The sequence below is a fragment of the Macrobrachium nipponense genome, chromosome 12 (genome assembly GCF_015104395.2).
Source record: "Macrobrachium nipponense isolate FS-2020 chromosome 12, ASM1510439v2, whole genome shotgun sequence".
NCBI classification, from domain to species: domain Eukaryota; kingdom Metazoa; phylum Arthropoda; class Malacostraca; order Decapoda; family Palaemonidae; genus Macrobrachium; species Macrobrachium nipponense.
In genome coordinates, this window is record NC_087205.1 from 44,038,768 (window position 1) to 44,056,095 (window position 17,328).

The 17,328-nt window shown below is 35.8% G+C and overlaps 1 protein-coding gene across 5 annotated transcripts in view; it reads left to right on the plus strand.

Annotated features, from left to right (window-relative positions):
- LOC135224508 (uncharacterized) overlaps positions 1-17,328 on the plus strand; it is a 388,697-nt gene that overhangs the window by 299,690 nt on the left and 71,679 nt on the right. For all 5 annotated transcript variants that reach the window (XM_064263537.1, XM_064263541.1, XM_064263539.1 and 2 more), the window contains one exon: positions 2,704-2,828. In XM_064263537.1, the coding sequence (XP_064119607.1) occupies positions 2,704-2,828 (125 nt within the window). The remainder of the gene's footprint in view (positions 1-2,703; positions 2,829-17,328) is intronic.

A 17,328-nucleotide genomic window follows, 5' to 3' on the forward strand; every position in this document is an offset into this window, starting at 1 on the left:
GGCACAAAGTTAATTACATCCATCAGGCAAATAGGTTACCGAAGACGACTAGAGAACCTGAACTTGTATGACTTATAAACACGACGATTGCGAGGACAACAATTAGAAACATTTAAAATACTGAAAGGCATAACAAAAGTGGACGGTAACCTATTTACGTTAAACGAAAACCAGACAAGAAATAATGGATGGAAACTAGAACTGAAGAGATACAACACATCCCACTGTGGGAACTTCTTTACATACAAGATATGTGACGCATGGAATAAACTACCACCAGAAGTTGTAAACAGCAACTGTGTGGAAGAATTTAAGAGAAAGCTAGACAAAATCATTAGGGCACTGTGAATGCACAGTAAAACCTGCTCCTAGAGATAAGTGAGCACACAATTAACAAGTCTTTGAGACATCCTAATCCTTGTAATTCCTTTTGACTCTCTCTCTCTCTCTCTCTTCTTCTCTCTCTTCTCTCTAGTATTTGTACTACAAAAAGGTCCAAGAGAAGAGCCGGGAAATTATAGACTAATCTGTCTAACGTCCTAAAGGTTAGGATTAACAGTCTTAACAAAATCAGGCATTGGACTGATAATTTCTTTTTGATTTGCCAAAGATTTCTGTTTAGAATGTAATTCAAGAAAGCGTAAATTAAACTGTAATAATTCCGTAATTAATCGGCGCAATAAGTGACCCTTTTTACTGAATGCATTGCCATATACAAGTATTCCTATTAAAAGAAACTGGTTTACACAAATCTAACACATTTTTGTAATTTTGTGTTGTCTGAGGTCACTGAACAATCTTTCAACAGACCGAATTTACCCTTTGTTTAGTGGTCATGGTATACCTACGTTCAATCATTTTCCTCTATTATTTAAAAAGTTTAAACAAAACCTACCTCCATTTTTCTTGTCGTAACCATTACGAAAGAGTAAGACAATGACCGTGAAACATTACATCTGCTTATCTTACGAAACTGACATGTCTGGAGAACTTACAATGATTATCAGAGCATCCCATAAAAATGACAGAAAATGGGATGCAAAGAAAATGGGATTAGGTTGTTGAACAATGCAACTAGATTTTTGTCATAGGCATCGTAAAAGAGTGTTTAGTTATGCTCCGTGATCTTCTTAAGAAATACCGTGTTTTAATTTTTTTTAATGGGAAGTTTCCATCTAGCCATTTTTTATGGATTTAAAATAAGTTGTTTATAAGTAAAAAAAAAATGACCATTTGTTTAATGAATAGTATTTGCATTTTAAGAAAGGTGTCGGTTGTGAATAGAACATTCAAGATTTTTATCACCAAACTCCATTATCTTTAAATACACATACATACGTATATCAATATATATATAAATATATATATATATATATATATATATATATATATATATATATATATATGTGTGTGTGTGTGTGTGTGTGTGTGTGTGTGTGTGTGTGTATATATATATATATATATATATATATATATATATATATATAGATAATATATGTGTGTGTGTGTGTGTGTGTGTGTGTGTGTGTGTGTGTGTGCTCGTTGGGTTTTTTTTTCTCTCCCCTGCTAAGTTAGGCTTGATTTATCTTTGTCATTCTGCTAACCACTGATTGTTTAGCAGTTTTGTTTAAAACGTTTAGGCATTTTTTATATAATTTTTAATTCGTTATTTCCTTTACAATTTTTTATTTTTCTCTCTATGAAATGTACTTCTGCATTTTAAGTGTTATTTTCGTACTTTTCCATTTCTAAAAAGTTTTTCTCATTAAAGTCTTATCAAGATTTTTATATTTTCCCACTGATATCAGAAATCTATCTTTTTCCAAGTTTGGGTTATTTAATTTCTTGTGGTTTTTATATCTTTATTTCGATATAAAATCCTTTCGCGGTCACAACCTGCCGCTAATTTTGCACTCACAAAATTATCAGATTTTTATTTATATTTTTCTGCTGGTCATTTTGCAGGCACAGTCTAAATTGAGAGATTTTTAAAAACATTTTTCAACTAAATGTATCCATTTTTAGCCTTTTACTTCATTTCCTTTCCAATTCCTCTTAGTCTTGCTGTCCAGCATCTTTATTACTGTGGCGTTTTCTCCCAGTCCCACCTTTCGATTCGTGTACATCATCTCATTGATTCCCTGGATCTCTCTGTGTTGTCGTTCAATCAAACCAACGCCCTCTTTTCACTGTCTGAAGGCGCTGAATGGCTGAAGGTGCTCCCCTTTCCTTTCACAAGCAGTGGCTTGACAGCCTTAAATTTCATAAATCAAATAATCCCATAGGGGGTAATGCCATCAGTGCACCGTCCCTTGGTCTTCTAGCTGCGACCCTTTCCACGTCTTTTGCTGTACCTACCTTCCTATTCTCTTTCTTTTATCTTACTTTTTCTCCTGGCCTAACAATTGCTTCATAGTGCAATTGCGAAGTTTTCCTCCTGCTACACCTTTAATACCTTTTTACTCTCAATTTCCCTTTCAGTGCTGAATGACCTCACAGGTCACATCGCTTGACCTATGGTCTAAATTATATATTTCAGTTCCAGTTCCAATAAATCAAATTGTAATATATATTTTTTCATTTGTTTTCCAGAAGACTGAATGGCCTCATGGTTCCTAGCGCTTGGCCGATGGCCCAAATTTTACATTCCAATTTCAGTTCCAGTAAATCAAATTGAAATATAATTTTTTATTTATTTTCCAGCCGGCCAGAGAGCATTCGGTCTCTCTACGAGCAGGTGGCCAATCTGGACTGTATGCTGACATCGCTCGAGACCCAGATCGAGGTTCTAGCCTCCGTTCATAACAACTTGCCCAAGGAGTTTCATGGTAAGGATGTGTTACTTTTCCCGTGTAGTCTAGAGAGAGCCTTGGTGATGGTTGGCATGCTATTTTCTGGTTGGTTTCGTTTGTTATTTTGATAACTTTGGATTTTTTAATCATAAGATATTTGTAGCTCTGAATATTGTGGTTTGAATCACAAACACTTGTCGAAAGCGTTTTATGGAAAATAAACGTTTTCTTATTCGTTGTTTGTGGTATTTTGTAACACCCCAGAAATTTTTGTGTAATATGCTTATTACTCCCCGGTTGGTTTCGCTTCTTAACTAGGGTTTTTCATTAATACTGGTGATAATTGATTTATTTACTGAATTCAGGTTTTTTCATTAATGCTGGTGACATTTTTTTTTACTGAATTCAGGTTTATTCATAAATGCTGGTGGTCATTTATTTATTTACTGAATTCAGTTTTTTTTCATTAATGCTGGTGATAATTCATTTATTTACTGAATTCAGGCTTTTTCATTAATGCTGGTGATAAAATATTTTTACTGAATTCATGTTTTTGATTAATGCTGGTGATAATTAATTTTTTTGCTGAGTTCACGTTTTTCATTAATGCTGGTGATAATTTATTCTTTTTACTGAATTCAGGTTTTTTCATTAGTGCTGGTGATAATTATTATTTTTTTACTTAATTCAAGTTTTTTCATTAATGGTGGTGATTAATAATTTTTTACTACAAATTCATTTTTTTAGTATTCTGGTAGTAATTTTTTTCATTGAGTTCAAGTTTCATCAATAATGCTGGTGTTAATTACTTTTCTTACTGAATTCAGTTCTTTCATTAATGTTGGTGATAATTAATTATTTTATACTAAATTAAGTTTTTTACATTAATGCTGGTGATAATTTTTTTGACTAAATTTAGGTTTTTTTTAGTTAATGTTGGCGATAATTTATTTTTTTTGCTAAATTCATGCTTTTATCATTAATACTGGTAATAATTTATTTTTTTAACTATATCCAGGTTTTTTCATTAATGTTGGTAATAATTTATTTGTTTAATTGATACTGGTGATTCTTTTTTAATTCAATGTTATTTTATTAATGCTGGCGATAATTTATTTATTTACTGAATTCAGGTTTTTCATTAATGCTGGTGATAAGTTTTTTTTTTACTAATTCAGGGTTTTTCATTAATGCTGGTGATAATTTGTTTTCGCTGAATTCGGCTTTTTTCACTAATGCTGGCAATAAATTTTTTTACTGAATTGAGTTTTTCATTATTTTATTAAAGAAAATAAAATGGGTCGTTACTATAACAATACATTTGACTGATGCTCAGTGGGGTTAGTGAGACAGACGTTGATAAAATAATATGCGTCGATTTGGGGGATCATAGGGCCGTTTTGTGATCACCAGTAAATATTTGATAGTTTCTGAGTTGTAGTATAAAGGCATGAGATAACTTATAAGACTTAAAAATTAGTAATTATTGTCAAATCCTCATTTTATTTGTGTTTGTCTAAGTGGAGATCGGTGGCATTTTGCAGAATCTGAAAAAATCAGTCTTCTGCGATCAGTGATTTGGCCATCGAGATTGCTTGACGCAGATCTTCGTAATTTTAGCTGCAAAAACTGTTGTCTTTTCTGCTACCTTTAAGTTTATTTTTTTATTTATTTTCTTATCTTATTATTTATTTACTTATTACTTCATTTATTTACTTACGTAATTACTTCCTTACTTACTTGCTTTATTTTTATTTATTTATTTACGTACTTGTTTTTATTTATTTACTTATTTATGACTTTTATATCTATTTTCTCACGTTCATATTTTTTTCCCATTTATGTATCTATTCATATATCTACCCCTCAGTCTTCTTAGCACCTTAGTAATACGTCTCATTCTTACTCAGAATATTTCTCATGGTTTATTCCTCTCGTGAGAAGACTATACAAGATGGATTAATTCATTTAGATGTTCTGTCCAGTTAAGATAAAAAGTTCTGGCCCTAGGACGTTACGTACCTTTCAGAGGCTTGAGCAAACTTACCTTCATAATGTGTATTTAGTATAGAGACCATTGGTGAGAGATGTAATTAGGCCCGAGTTGGACAACGGCTGGTGTTCAAGTTGAGTTTATTACACACAGAAAAAATATTTTGGTGTAATGTATTCAATGTTGTTACATTTGAGGGACATTTTCTAAAGCGTTAGGAATTTGGGACTTATATTTCAACTTTATTAGAAAAAAAGCCAGCACATGATTAATTAGCTTGAAAGCTTTAAAAAAATATATGTGAAACCTACTATCCATATGAAATCCATAAACGAAAAGAAGAAGGGTGTAACCATAAAAACATTTAAAGATATTTTTGGAATTGTCTCCCTCCAAATTATCAGTTTCCCATTTTCTATAAAAGTCGAGCCCTGCGAAGCGTCACCATTCTCTCTCTCTCTCTCTCTCTCTCTCTCTCTCTCTCTCTCTCTTTTCATTTTGCGAGTCATTTTATCAGTCGAAAGGCAAGAAAGCGTGAATGTACGACGAGAAAAGGCGCTGAAATTCTTCTTCTTCTTCTTTTTCTTCTTCTTCTTCTTCACAGAACTGATATTTTGCTCGTGAAGTGCGCCATAAATTCTAAAAAAAAAAAAATATTATGGAGAAAATGAGAAACATACACTTTAGGTTTTTTTATGCAGTTTCAGATGTAATGCAGATTTTAATAACTCGCCATGTGTTGTTCGAAATTTTCGATGATCTCAAACGGGATGCCAGGTCTAAGGAATACGAATATATATATACATATATACGTATGTAATATTTATTTAAATATATGAATATTTATATATATTTTAAATACATGCATACATACCTACATATACAGACACACACACACACACACACGCACACACATATATATATATATATATATATATATATATATATATATATATATATATATATATATACATCGAGCTACAAACGTCCTTTGATATCTAATTCGCTCTACCTCGGAATTAATATATTTTCGGTCAACATATATGAAAATATATTAATTCCGAGGTAGGGCGAATTAGATATTAAAGGACATTTGTAGCTCGATGGATGTAGATGTATCACGGTAATGTGATATGACTCAGTGTGTGTATATATCACGAAGTAAATAATATAATAAATCTAATTAACTTTTTCGTAGAGCTTGTGAAATACATCGAACTCTGTAACTTTAATTTCAATTTGTAAACTGAAAAAATTCTTAATAGCGTATACATTGCCATTCGATTTCTTTATGATATAACAATTAAAAAATCTGTTATGCGCTAGAACATTCAGTTGACCTTTTCTGTGGGCCTGAGCAAAGGACAATAAGTATTCCGTGACGTCATTTTTTAACAGAACAAGATATTATCCTTATTGACCACAGAATTTCAAACCAATTTCACCGAGTGAAAGATTTTCTTTAATAATCCTTTGTCCTGAGGGACTTAGGCAAGGGAATCGTTGCACGGAAATATCTCCCGACTTCCTCCTCCCTCTCTCCTTCCCACTGCCTCTCTACCTCACCACACCAACCGTCATGGGCAGCCGAGTGGAATAATGTTACCTGCCGTTAAGTTTTCGTTAAACTTGAGCCGAAGTTACTAGATTCAAATGCCCAAGAGATGTACTCATCTAATTGAAATACATACATAATACATACATACATAAATACATACATACATATATATATAATATATATATATAGATATAACTAATTACCATGATATACGTATATATCCCTGTTACCATATATACTGCTGTGTAGTCAGCATATATATTTAACCAATATAATTCCCTTTAAGAGTAAATTATTCCAGAGGTAAAGTGAATTCGATATGTAGCGTATTTTATATACAGAATTGTAACACAAGCTATTGGCCAGCCATTAAGAGAGCTAAGGTGCTGGGTAGTCTATATAAAATGTTCAGTAATGTATATATATATATATATATATATATAATATATATATATATATATATATATATATATATATATATATGTGTGTGTGTGTGTGTGTGTGTGTGTGTGTGTGTATAATTATGTATATGTTAGAATTTTCTTTAAAATATCGAATAATGATATAATAATAATAAAATAAATATATTAAGATTAAAAATATCGGAGGTTGAAAAAAAAAAAAAAAATAAATAATAATAATAATAATAAATAATAATAATAATAGAATAAAACCTGGAACGTGCTTGTCTACAAGATGCAAATTAGCTTGTCTATCTTCCCGGGCCATTTTCTCTCCCCAGCTATTTCGTCTTCATACTTTCTAAGCAGGAAAAATCATTTTCACTCTCAAATATTCTTTCGATTATCTTGAGAACATCCATCAAGAGAGTAATGGCCTTTCTTTTTTCTGTATTTCCCATTTCCTTCTTTTACTTCTTCCAAATGAACTCCATAATATTCTTTGGTAGCTTCTTGAATTTCGAGTCATTGGCCCCTGTGGCGGGCTTGTTCCATATGAATAGGGCCCATCTTTGGCACAATAATAATAATAATAATAATAATAATAATAATAATAATAATAATAATAATAATGGAAAAAGAACCCCACAAGATTACCGAGTATAACTTTTTTACTTGTGAGTATTTACATAGTATTAACCATCAGTCTGCCCAAACAGACTGATGGTGACCACTCACTTACCACAAGGGTGAATCCCATTGACCATCAGCTCAGGATATCAGAACGACAGGAGGTGATTAACAACTTTCAAGAGAATGAAAACCAGGACAGCAACCATCACATAAATGACAGCTCAGTAAAATGAAGTTCCAGACGACTGTTGGGCCTTAACCCAGTCTGACCACCTACACATCTCTTGAGAAAGGGCCACAGCTAGGGTCTGAAAGTGTTCGAGTGTTAATACTATGAGAATACTTACAAGTAAACAAGTTATACTCGGTAATCTTGTGGGTTTCTTTTTCCATCTTCAGATGGTAACTAAAAGACGTTTTTGTTTGGAATAATGATGATAATAATAATTATTCATATGAATTTTTTTATATAAAGATATACCATAGATTGGGGAGATGGCTTCGATTGTAGATTAATGACATTAGGTGTTTTAATACCTTGACTGGTTGAATTGGGCTATGATATATATATATATATACATATATATATATTATAATATATATATATATATATATGTGTGTTGTGTGTGTGTGTGTGTGTGTGTGTGTGTGTATATAGAGTATATATATATATTATACTACATATACCTGGTGTCTTTTCTGCTATGGAAACTTTCGTGGCTTCTTGTTCTCGTAATTATTTTCTTATTACTTCTTCCTGTTTATCCGCTCTGCAAAGGTTTGCTGGGGTAGTAAGATGAAAATTGCCTTGTTTTTGAACGGAGAGATACTATTGGATAATAATCTCTCTCTCTCTCTCTCTCTCCTCTCTCTCTCTCTCCTCTCTCTCTCTCTCTCTCTCTCTCTCCTTCCCAAATAATCCAGTATATATGTTATCATAAGCTGTTAGTTGATTACCTGGTAATTATCAGTCAACTTGTTTGGGTTCGCAACAGAGAGAGAGACAGAGAGAAAGAGAGGGCAATAGATATACTCTACTTAGATTTCCTAAAGGCCTTAGACAAAGCTCCACACAAGAAACTACTGACAAAACTTAGAGTTTTAGGAATTGTAAGAGAAACAGCAGACTGGATCGAAGACTGGCTAACTAATAGAAAACAGAGAGTCATAATAAACGGTGAAGAATCAGAATGGGTAGATGTGATAAGCGGAGTTACTCAGGGTTCTGTCCTTGGCCCTATCTTGTTTCTTATTTATATTAATGACACTTATGTAGGATTAATTAGCAGGATAGCCAAGACACCAAACTTGTTGTAAAAGCAGCAGACCCAGAAACAGTAGAAAGTTTAAGAAATGATCTAAAGAAAATAGAATTGTGGTCAAAAAGATGGCAAATGACTTGTAACTTTTATAAGTCTAAATTGTTATAAATAGGAACAAGCAACCCTCATGCCAACTACATGGTGCTTGGGAGTTGAGAATGACATAAATAGTGTAGAACAAGAAGAGGACCTTGGAGTCATTATTACAAAGGACTTAAAATCCACAAAACAGTGCATAAAAGCTGAAAAGAAGGCACAGAAAACACTGGGATACATAAAGAGGCAGTTCAAATATAGAAACAAGGAAACGATGCTGCAGCTCTACACATCAATAGTTAGACCTCATCTTGAATATGCAGTACAGTTTTGGCCACCAACACTAAGAAAGGACATAAATAGATTAGATACAAGCAAGAGGCACAAAGTTAATTCCGTCCATCAGGCAAATAGGTTACCGAAGACGACTAGAGAACCTGAACATGTATGACTTATAAACACGACGATTGCGAGGACAACTATTAGAAACATTTAAAATACTGAGAGGCATAACAAAAATAGTCAGTAACCTATTTACGGTAAACGATAACCAGACAAAAAATAATGGATGGAAACTAGAACTGAAGAGATACAACACATCCCACAGTGGGAACTTCTTTACATACAAAATATGTGACACATGGAATAAACTACCACCAGAAGTAGTAACATCAGCTGTGTGGAGATTGTTCGAAAGAAAGCTAGACAAAATCATTAAAAACCTTTTCCTAGAGATAAGTGAGCACACGATGTATCCTCGGATGGACTAAGAAGTCTCTGAGACATTCTAATGCTTAGAATTCCTGGTAACTCTCTCTCTCTCTCTCTCATCTAGCTTATGTTTCTCGTAATATTTTCATTGTAATGTAGTAAAAGACTGTCTGGTAAAAGGTTCTCTCTCTCTCTCTCTCTCTCTCTCTCTCTCTACAGATCACCCGTAGTTCTGTCTTCAGGTCCATTGAGGAGACCTTGTATGGCTGTGTAACTATGCGCCTCATTTTGAACGAAACGCAGCACACAGCGAGCGACACCAGTTATTATATGAGACCAAGCGGACCGCCTAGCAGACGGGCTGGCAGGAAATGCATCGTTGCAGCTCGCTTGTTGACTTATTTCCTGAAACGGCTGCAACTTTGCAACAGAAAATGAATAAGATGCAAAAAAAAGAAGTTTTATGTATGAATGCATAGAATGTTTATTGTGTTCTACCTGAGTAAATGTGATTCTGGTGCTGATTTGTCTTCTTGCAAAAGTGGATGGCCTTTCACATTTTTATGGTTGATGGTTGGTGTTGGAATACTTATGTTTGTATGTTATATATATATATACTATATATATATATATATATATATATGTGTGTGTGTGTGTGTGTGTGTGTGTGTGTGTGTGCGCGCGTGTGTGTCTGTGTGTGTGTCTAGATGTATATATTGTATACATATACTTATATATTTATGTTTGCGTAATATATTTTTATATATATGTGTATATGTATTTATATATAAAATTTTCCTCACTGTTACCTGGGTTTCACAACTCAGCTGATATCATGAAAACAAACGGTCAATTGATAGCAACGCATCACCTGTGCTCACCTTCCAACATCTTGAGTGTCACAGGTACATTATTCGACGTTGCGTCACGGGACGAGAGCAAAGATGTATTGTCGGTCTAGAGGTGGTTTTAAATCTGCGTCAAACCTTATATGAATTTACACACACACAACACACACACACACACGCACACAACACACACACACACATATATATATATATATATATATATATATATACACATATATATATATATATATATATATATATATATATATATATATATATATATATATATATATATATTATAGTAGTAGGTATACGTTTGTGTGTGTTAGTGTGTAATAAATGTATTTTATTCTTTTCTGTTTAACAGTGCATCCTTGCAATTACGTGCAAAGACAAATGAATTTATTAATTTGATGTATAACTGTCAACACTTAATCACATTCCTAAGTAAGTTGGGTTTTTTTTCCTATTGTGAACCATGACAAATTTTTTCAACTACGAACACCACCACAATTCACAAACTAGACATGGCTCAAAAAACATTTCAAGTCTCCTGTTGATTGTCTCAGAATTACTGAAGTAATGAGTTTCCGCAGTTTAACTTGGGTAATGTTCTTCATTAGCAACAATTAAATTGCAAAGATACAGTGTCCACACCCACTTCGGTTAACTGTTTATGTTTTTCACCTGTTGAGGAAATTACGTTTGGTAGTTCAGATCGTTACCCTTCTGTGGCTTTATCCTTTGGGATGGGGGGGGGGGGGGCGGTTACCCTTTTGGGGGCCTCCCCATCAAAAGGGTTTTTCCTGAAGTTTTGCCGCTGCCCCTGGATTTTCCCACAGGGGTTTCCTTCCTGGTTACAAGGGAGGGCAGGATCTGTGCTAGGATCTGAATTGAAGGCAGGATTGAATTGGAAGTTTTAAAATGGGATAAAAAATGGTGCAGCTAATTGCCAAAGAGATTGTGCAAGGACCCTCTAGCAATGCCGACAGTGCACTTTTTGTGGTTACTGAGGGCACTTACCCTCTGCAGGGGCAATAAAAGTTATACTAGAGCGCAGTTCATGGGAGGAACGAAGGATGCAGCTGGATACTGGATACAGCATGACTTAGAAAATGCGCAGAGCGCGGGAATTTGGTTGATGAAGTTTTTGCGCTAAATCCAGAGGTCACGGTACAACAGGGGAAAAAAAATATAAAGCAAAAAGTACGAAGAGAAACTCTCAATGGAAGAGTGAGAGTGACCATGACCAAGAGGAAAGGTAGAAAAAAAAAAGATAAGAATAAAAAGAAAAGTTGCAAAACAGTAAAAAGCAGGGAAAATGTTGAGAGCGAGTGATTGCTTAGTCCAGGATTACCTGCTGCTCAAGCTCAGGTGAGCGGAATAGTAATGTTCAATCTTCCTCTCATCTCAATCGCTCCTCCTCCCTCCTCCCCAGTGTCAGCCCTTCCCCACGTGTAAGCCCCTCCTCCCCCCTATGAAGGCTCCCCTTACCTCCCGTATAAGCCCCTCTCATCCCCCAGAGTAAGCCCCTCTTCCCCTTTATGTAAACCGCTCCTCCCCCTAATGTAACCCCTTCTTCCCCCTTTATGTAAACCCCTCTCCCTCCCAGTGGAAACCTCATACTCCTCAATGTAACCCCCCTCTCCGCCCTCTCCTTCCTCCTATTCTTCTCAACTCTGATATCATTTTCGAGCTGTTATTTTCCACCAAGTGACTCATCGCCGACAGATGGGTGAATTATGACTCTAAATAAATGAGTCAGCTGCAGAAAACTTCATGGACGGAGGAGGAGGAGGAGGAGGAGGAGGAGGAGGAAGGAGGAGGAGGAGTGTCCAAAAAGCTCGCGGGTGAGTCAGGTACAGTTTTGATGTCATGAGTAAGAGATTTGTGAATTAGAGATGAATGGAGATAGTAGAAAAAATGATGAATGGGAGAGTAAAAAGGTGAACAGTGGTGGTTGGGCTGATATTTATTTATTTATTTATTTATTTATTTATTTTTTTTGCTCTATCACAGTCCTCCAATTCGACTGGGTGGTATTTATAGTGTGGGATTCCAGGTTGCATCCTGCCTCCTTAGGAGTCCTTCACTTTTCTTACTATGTGCGCAGTTTCTAGGATCACACTCTTCTGCTACTTCAGCCTCTAGTTTTTCTAGATTCCTTTTCAGGGATCTTGGGATCGTGCCTAGTGTTCCTCTGATTATGGGTACAATTTCCACTGGCATATCCCATATCCTTCTTATTTCTATTTTCAGGTCCTGATACTTATCCATTTTTTCCTTTTCTTTCTCTTCAACTCTGGTGTCCCATGGTATTGCGACATTAATGAGTGATACTTTCTTCTTGATTTTGTCAATCAACGTCACGTCTGGTCTATTTGCGCGTATCACCCTATCTGTTCTGATACCATAGTCCCAGAGGATCTTTGCCTGATCGTTTTCTATCACTCCTTCAGGTTGGTGCTCGTACCACTTATTACTGCAAGGTAGCTGATGTTTCTTGCACAGACTCCAGTGGAGGGCTTTTGCCACTGAATCATGCCTCTTTTTACACTGGTTCGGTGCAAGTGCCGGACATTCGCTTGCTATGTGGTTTATGGTTTCATTTTTTGTATTGGACTTCCTACATATGAGAGAGATGTTATTTCCATCTATCGTTCTTTGAACATATCTGGTTCTTAGGGCCTGATCTTGTGCCGCTGTTATCATTCCTTCAGTTTCCTTCTTAAGCTCTCCCCTCTGTAGCCATTGCCATGTGTCATCGCTAGCTAGTTCTTTAGTCTGTCTCATGTATTGTCCTTGCATTGGTTTGTTGTGCCATTCCTCTGTTCTGTTTGTCATTCTCCTGTCTCTGTATATTTCTGGGTCTTCGTCTACTTTTATCAGTCCTTCTTCCCATGAACTCTTGAGCCACTCGTCTTCACTGGTTTTCAGATATTGCCCCAGTGCTCTGTTCTCGATGTTTACGCTGTCCTCTATACTTAGCAAATGTCCGTATTTGCTCTTGGGTGTAGTGCTTTGTGTATTGTCATATGTTTCCTCGTTTTATGGTCTATGCTGCGGTTTTCTGCCTTCGTCCATTCCACTATTCCTGCGCTGTATCTGATTACTGGCACTGCCCATGTGTTTATGGCTTTTATCATATTTCCGCCGTTGAGTTTTGACTTGAGTATCGCCTTGAGTCTCTGCATATGTTCTTTCCTGATCGTGTCCTTCATCTCTTGGTGTTTTATATCCCCTCCTTCCATTATTCCCAGGTATTTGTATCCCGTCTCATATATGTGTTTGAAGTGCTCCCATCTGGTAGCTGTGTCACTTCAGTCCTTGTTACTTTGCCCTTTTGTATGTTGACTAAGGCACATTTTTCTATTCCAAACTCCATCCTGATGTCCCCAGATACAATCCTTACAGTCTGGATTAGGGTATCTATTTCCTTGATGCTCTTACCATACAGCTTGATGTCGTCCATGAACATCAGATGATTAATTCTGTTGCCTCTTTTCTTGAGTTGGTACCCAGCATCCATCTTCTGCAGTACTTTTGTCATGGGAATCATGGCTACACGAAGAGTAGTGGGGACAGTGAGTCGCCCTGGAAGATTCCTCTCCTGATATTAACCTCTGCTAGTCTTATTCCAGAGCTTGTAAGTATTGTAATCCAGTTGCGCATTGTATTTTTGAGGAAGCTGATGGTGTTTTCCTCTGCCCCAGCATTCTATTAGCCATGTGTGTGGTATCATGTCGAAGGCTTTCTTATAGTCAATCCATGCTATGCTTAGGTTGATTTTCCTTCTCCTACTGTTCTTCATTACCATTTTGTCTATCAGGAGCTGGTCTTTTGTGCCCCTACACTTCCTTCTGCAGCCTTTCTGTTGGTTGGGGATGGAGTTTGTCTCCTCTAGGTAGTTGTATAGCCTTTCACTGATGATACCTTTTAGTAACTTCCACATTATTGGTAGGCAGGTGATAGACCTGTAGTTACTGGCTATATTTCCCTTACTCTTGTCTTTTTGCACAAAGGATGTTCTTCCTGTGGTCATCCATTTGGGCGCATGGTGAATTGAGATACAATGCTGGAGTTGTTCTACTATTCGTGGGTGTAGGGCCTTGAAGTTTTTGAGCCAGTATCCATGGACTTCATCGGGACCTGGGGCTTTCCAGTTTGGCATTTTCTTTAGTTGGTGTCTGACTGTGTCTGTTGTGATCTCTGTGAACCTTTGTCGTATTCTCCCTGTTTCTTCTTCCTTGACTTCCTGGAGCCATGTTGCATGTTTGTTGTGTGATACCGGATTGTTCCATATGTTTTCCCATAGTCTCTTACTTGGTTCGGCTTCAGGAATTTCTTGGTGATTGTCTTCCCCTCTTAGTTGGCTGTATAGTCTTTTCTGGTTGGTTCTGAATGGTTTGTTCTGTTGGTATCCCATATTCCTGTTCATGTACCGTTGGATCTTATGTGCTTTGGCCTTAAGCCTCGGTTTTACATCTTCTATTGTGTTGTTTAGTCCCCTCTCTTGTACTTTGTATTTCTCGTTGAGTTCCTCCCTTGTTTTCTTGCTTCTTAGCCTTTTTTCTGCCATCTCTTTCAGTTTACTCAGGTCAGATCTCATCACTATGATTTGCTTTTCCAGGCGCCTTTAGGTTTTTGTTGGGTTGGTTGTGTTGGTGGTGTTGGTGTTCGTATCCCCATCAGTTCTGCTACTAATCTTGCTCCTGCATGTGCCAAGTTATTTATTTCTGTGATACTGGTGGTGTGTATTATGCCCATTATTTCATTGACCTCACTTGTTTTCTCTCTTAATTTCTTGGTGTTGTAGGCTTTCATGGAGGGGATCTTTGTTCTCTCTGTATCTGGCTCCATCCATTGTCTGATCTTTTCTACCCATTCCGTCCTCTCTGTTACTTCGTCGGTGTTTCTAAGTGTGTCGTTGTTTGATACCGTATCATGCCTGTCGTCTTCTGTGGCATCGTCTCTCAGTTCGTCTTCTTGTAATTCGTTGCCGTGTATCATTTCCCTTTCCAGTTCCTCTCTTTCTGTTGGAGAGAGCCAGTTCTTTTTCTTTATGTTCCTTACTTGGTCTGCCAGCCTCTGCTCTGTTTGGGGGGTGTTATTCCTCTCATTCCAGATGTTGACCAACCTTCTTCTATATCCTTTCTCCGTCGGGTTGCTTCTGATGTAGCATCTCCATTTCCTTATTTTCTTCTCTTGTCCATTTCTTCCTCTGGTTTGCTTCTGTAGCTCCAATCTCAGGCTGTTGGTTACTGTCGTTGTGGTGGTCAGTTGCTGGATGACGACCTCCAAGTACCTGACCGTCTTCCCCTTCAATTATTATTATTATTATTATTATTATTATTATTATTATTATTATTATTATTATTATTATTATTCAGAATGTGAGCCCTATTCATATGTAGAAGAAATCTACATCGACCATTGACTGGAAATTCAATCTTCTAGATTACACATTCTGGAAATAAGAATAACCATTGTAGAATGATTACTTGACTATGATTATTTTTCCATGAAATCGAAGGGAATTTCAATATTTTTTATATAAACACAACAGCAACTACAACCTTACCTCTTCCAGTTAAACCAGCCACAAAATAAACATTATTATTTTATTATTAAAGTAATAGTTATTATCAAAAGAATTAACATAATTCTCAGGCCCCATCCTTCCTCCGTCATCACCACACTACCACCTGTAGGCTCTAGAGACCACTGCTCTGCCCCCACCAGGTAACTCTATATCAAAATGGACGACAGGTGGGAAACATCGGAAGATGAGGCGATGTTGTTGAACTTGATATATGTATATCCATATTCACACTCGTCTGGGCGTATGCAGGAACTTAAGCAGGAACTTAATAAGCAGTGGTAAGCAAGAAATTAGTAAACAGTGCAAGCAGGAATTCAATAAGTAAGCAGGAACTTAGTAGCCAGTGTAAGCAAGAACTTAGTAAGCAGTGTAAGCAAGAACTTTGATAATTAAGCAGGAATTTAATAACCAGCGTAAACAGAAACATAGTAAACAGCGTAAACAGGAACTTAGTAAGCAGCATAAGCAGGAACCCTAATAATTAAGCAGGAACTTAGTAAGCAGCATAAACAGGAACTTTAATAATTAAGCAGGACCCTAGTAAGCAGCGTAAACAGGAACTTTAATGATTAAGCAGGAATTTAGTGAGCAGCGTAAGCAAGAATCTTAATAAGTAAGCAGGGACTTAGTAAGCAGTGTAAACAGGAAATTATTAAGTAGTTGTAAACAGAAACTTAATAAGCAACGTAAGCAGGAATCTTAATAAGTAAGCAGGAACTTAGTAAGCAGTGTAAACAGGAAATTATTAAGTAGTGTAAGCAGAAACTTAATAAGCAACGAAAGCAGGAACTCAGCAAGTAAGCAGGAACTGAATAAGTTAACAAGAATGAACTCAGTAAGCAGAAACTTTCGTAGGGAACCCGTGGGAATCAACGGCAATATTCTGGGAATTTAATGACATTTTTCAATCGGTTTGGAATTAAGTAATTGTTTCTTTCTATTTCTTCCATGTCATTTCCTTTTTTTTAGCTATGTGTTTCGTAACGTTAGGTGGAAATGGAGCTTTTTATATGCGTATGTATATATAGTATAAATAATATATATATATATATATATATATATATATATATATATATATATATATATATATATATATATATATATATATATATATAGGACCGAAAGTACTCGGCTATCTCGCTTTTCATTTTTTCCTTCGTGGCAAAAAAACCTTCATTTATACATAGCATCACGTTTTATATACTTCGTGATCAAGTTATTCATATATATATATATATATATATATATATATATATATATATAAGCGAATACCACAGGAAAATGATAGTCAGAAATCCAAGCGCTTTCTTCTTTACTAAGACATTGTCAAGGAACGAATGAAATACAATTGGAGAGAAAGATATCAGGTAAATAACAGATCAAAAATACCAGATGGTTAATTATAAAAAGGGTAAAAGTTAAAGAGATAATC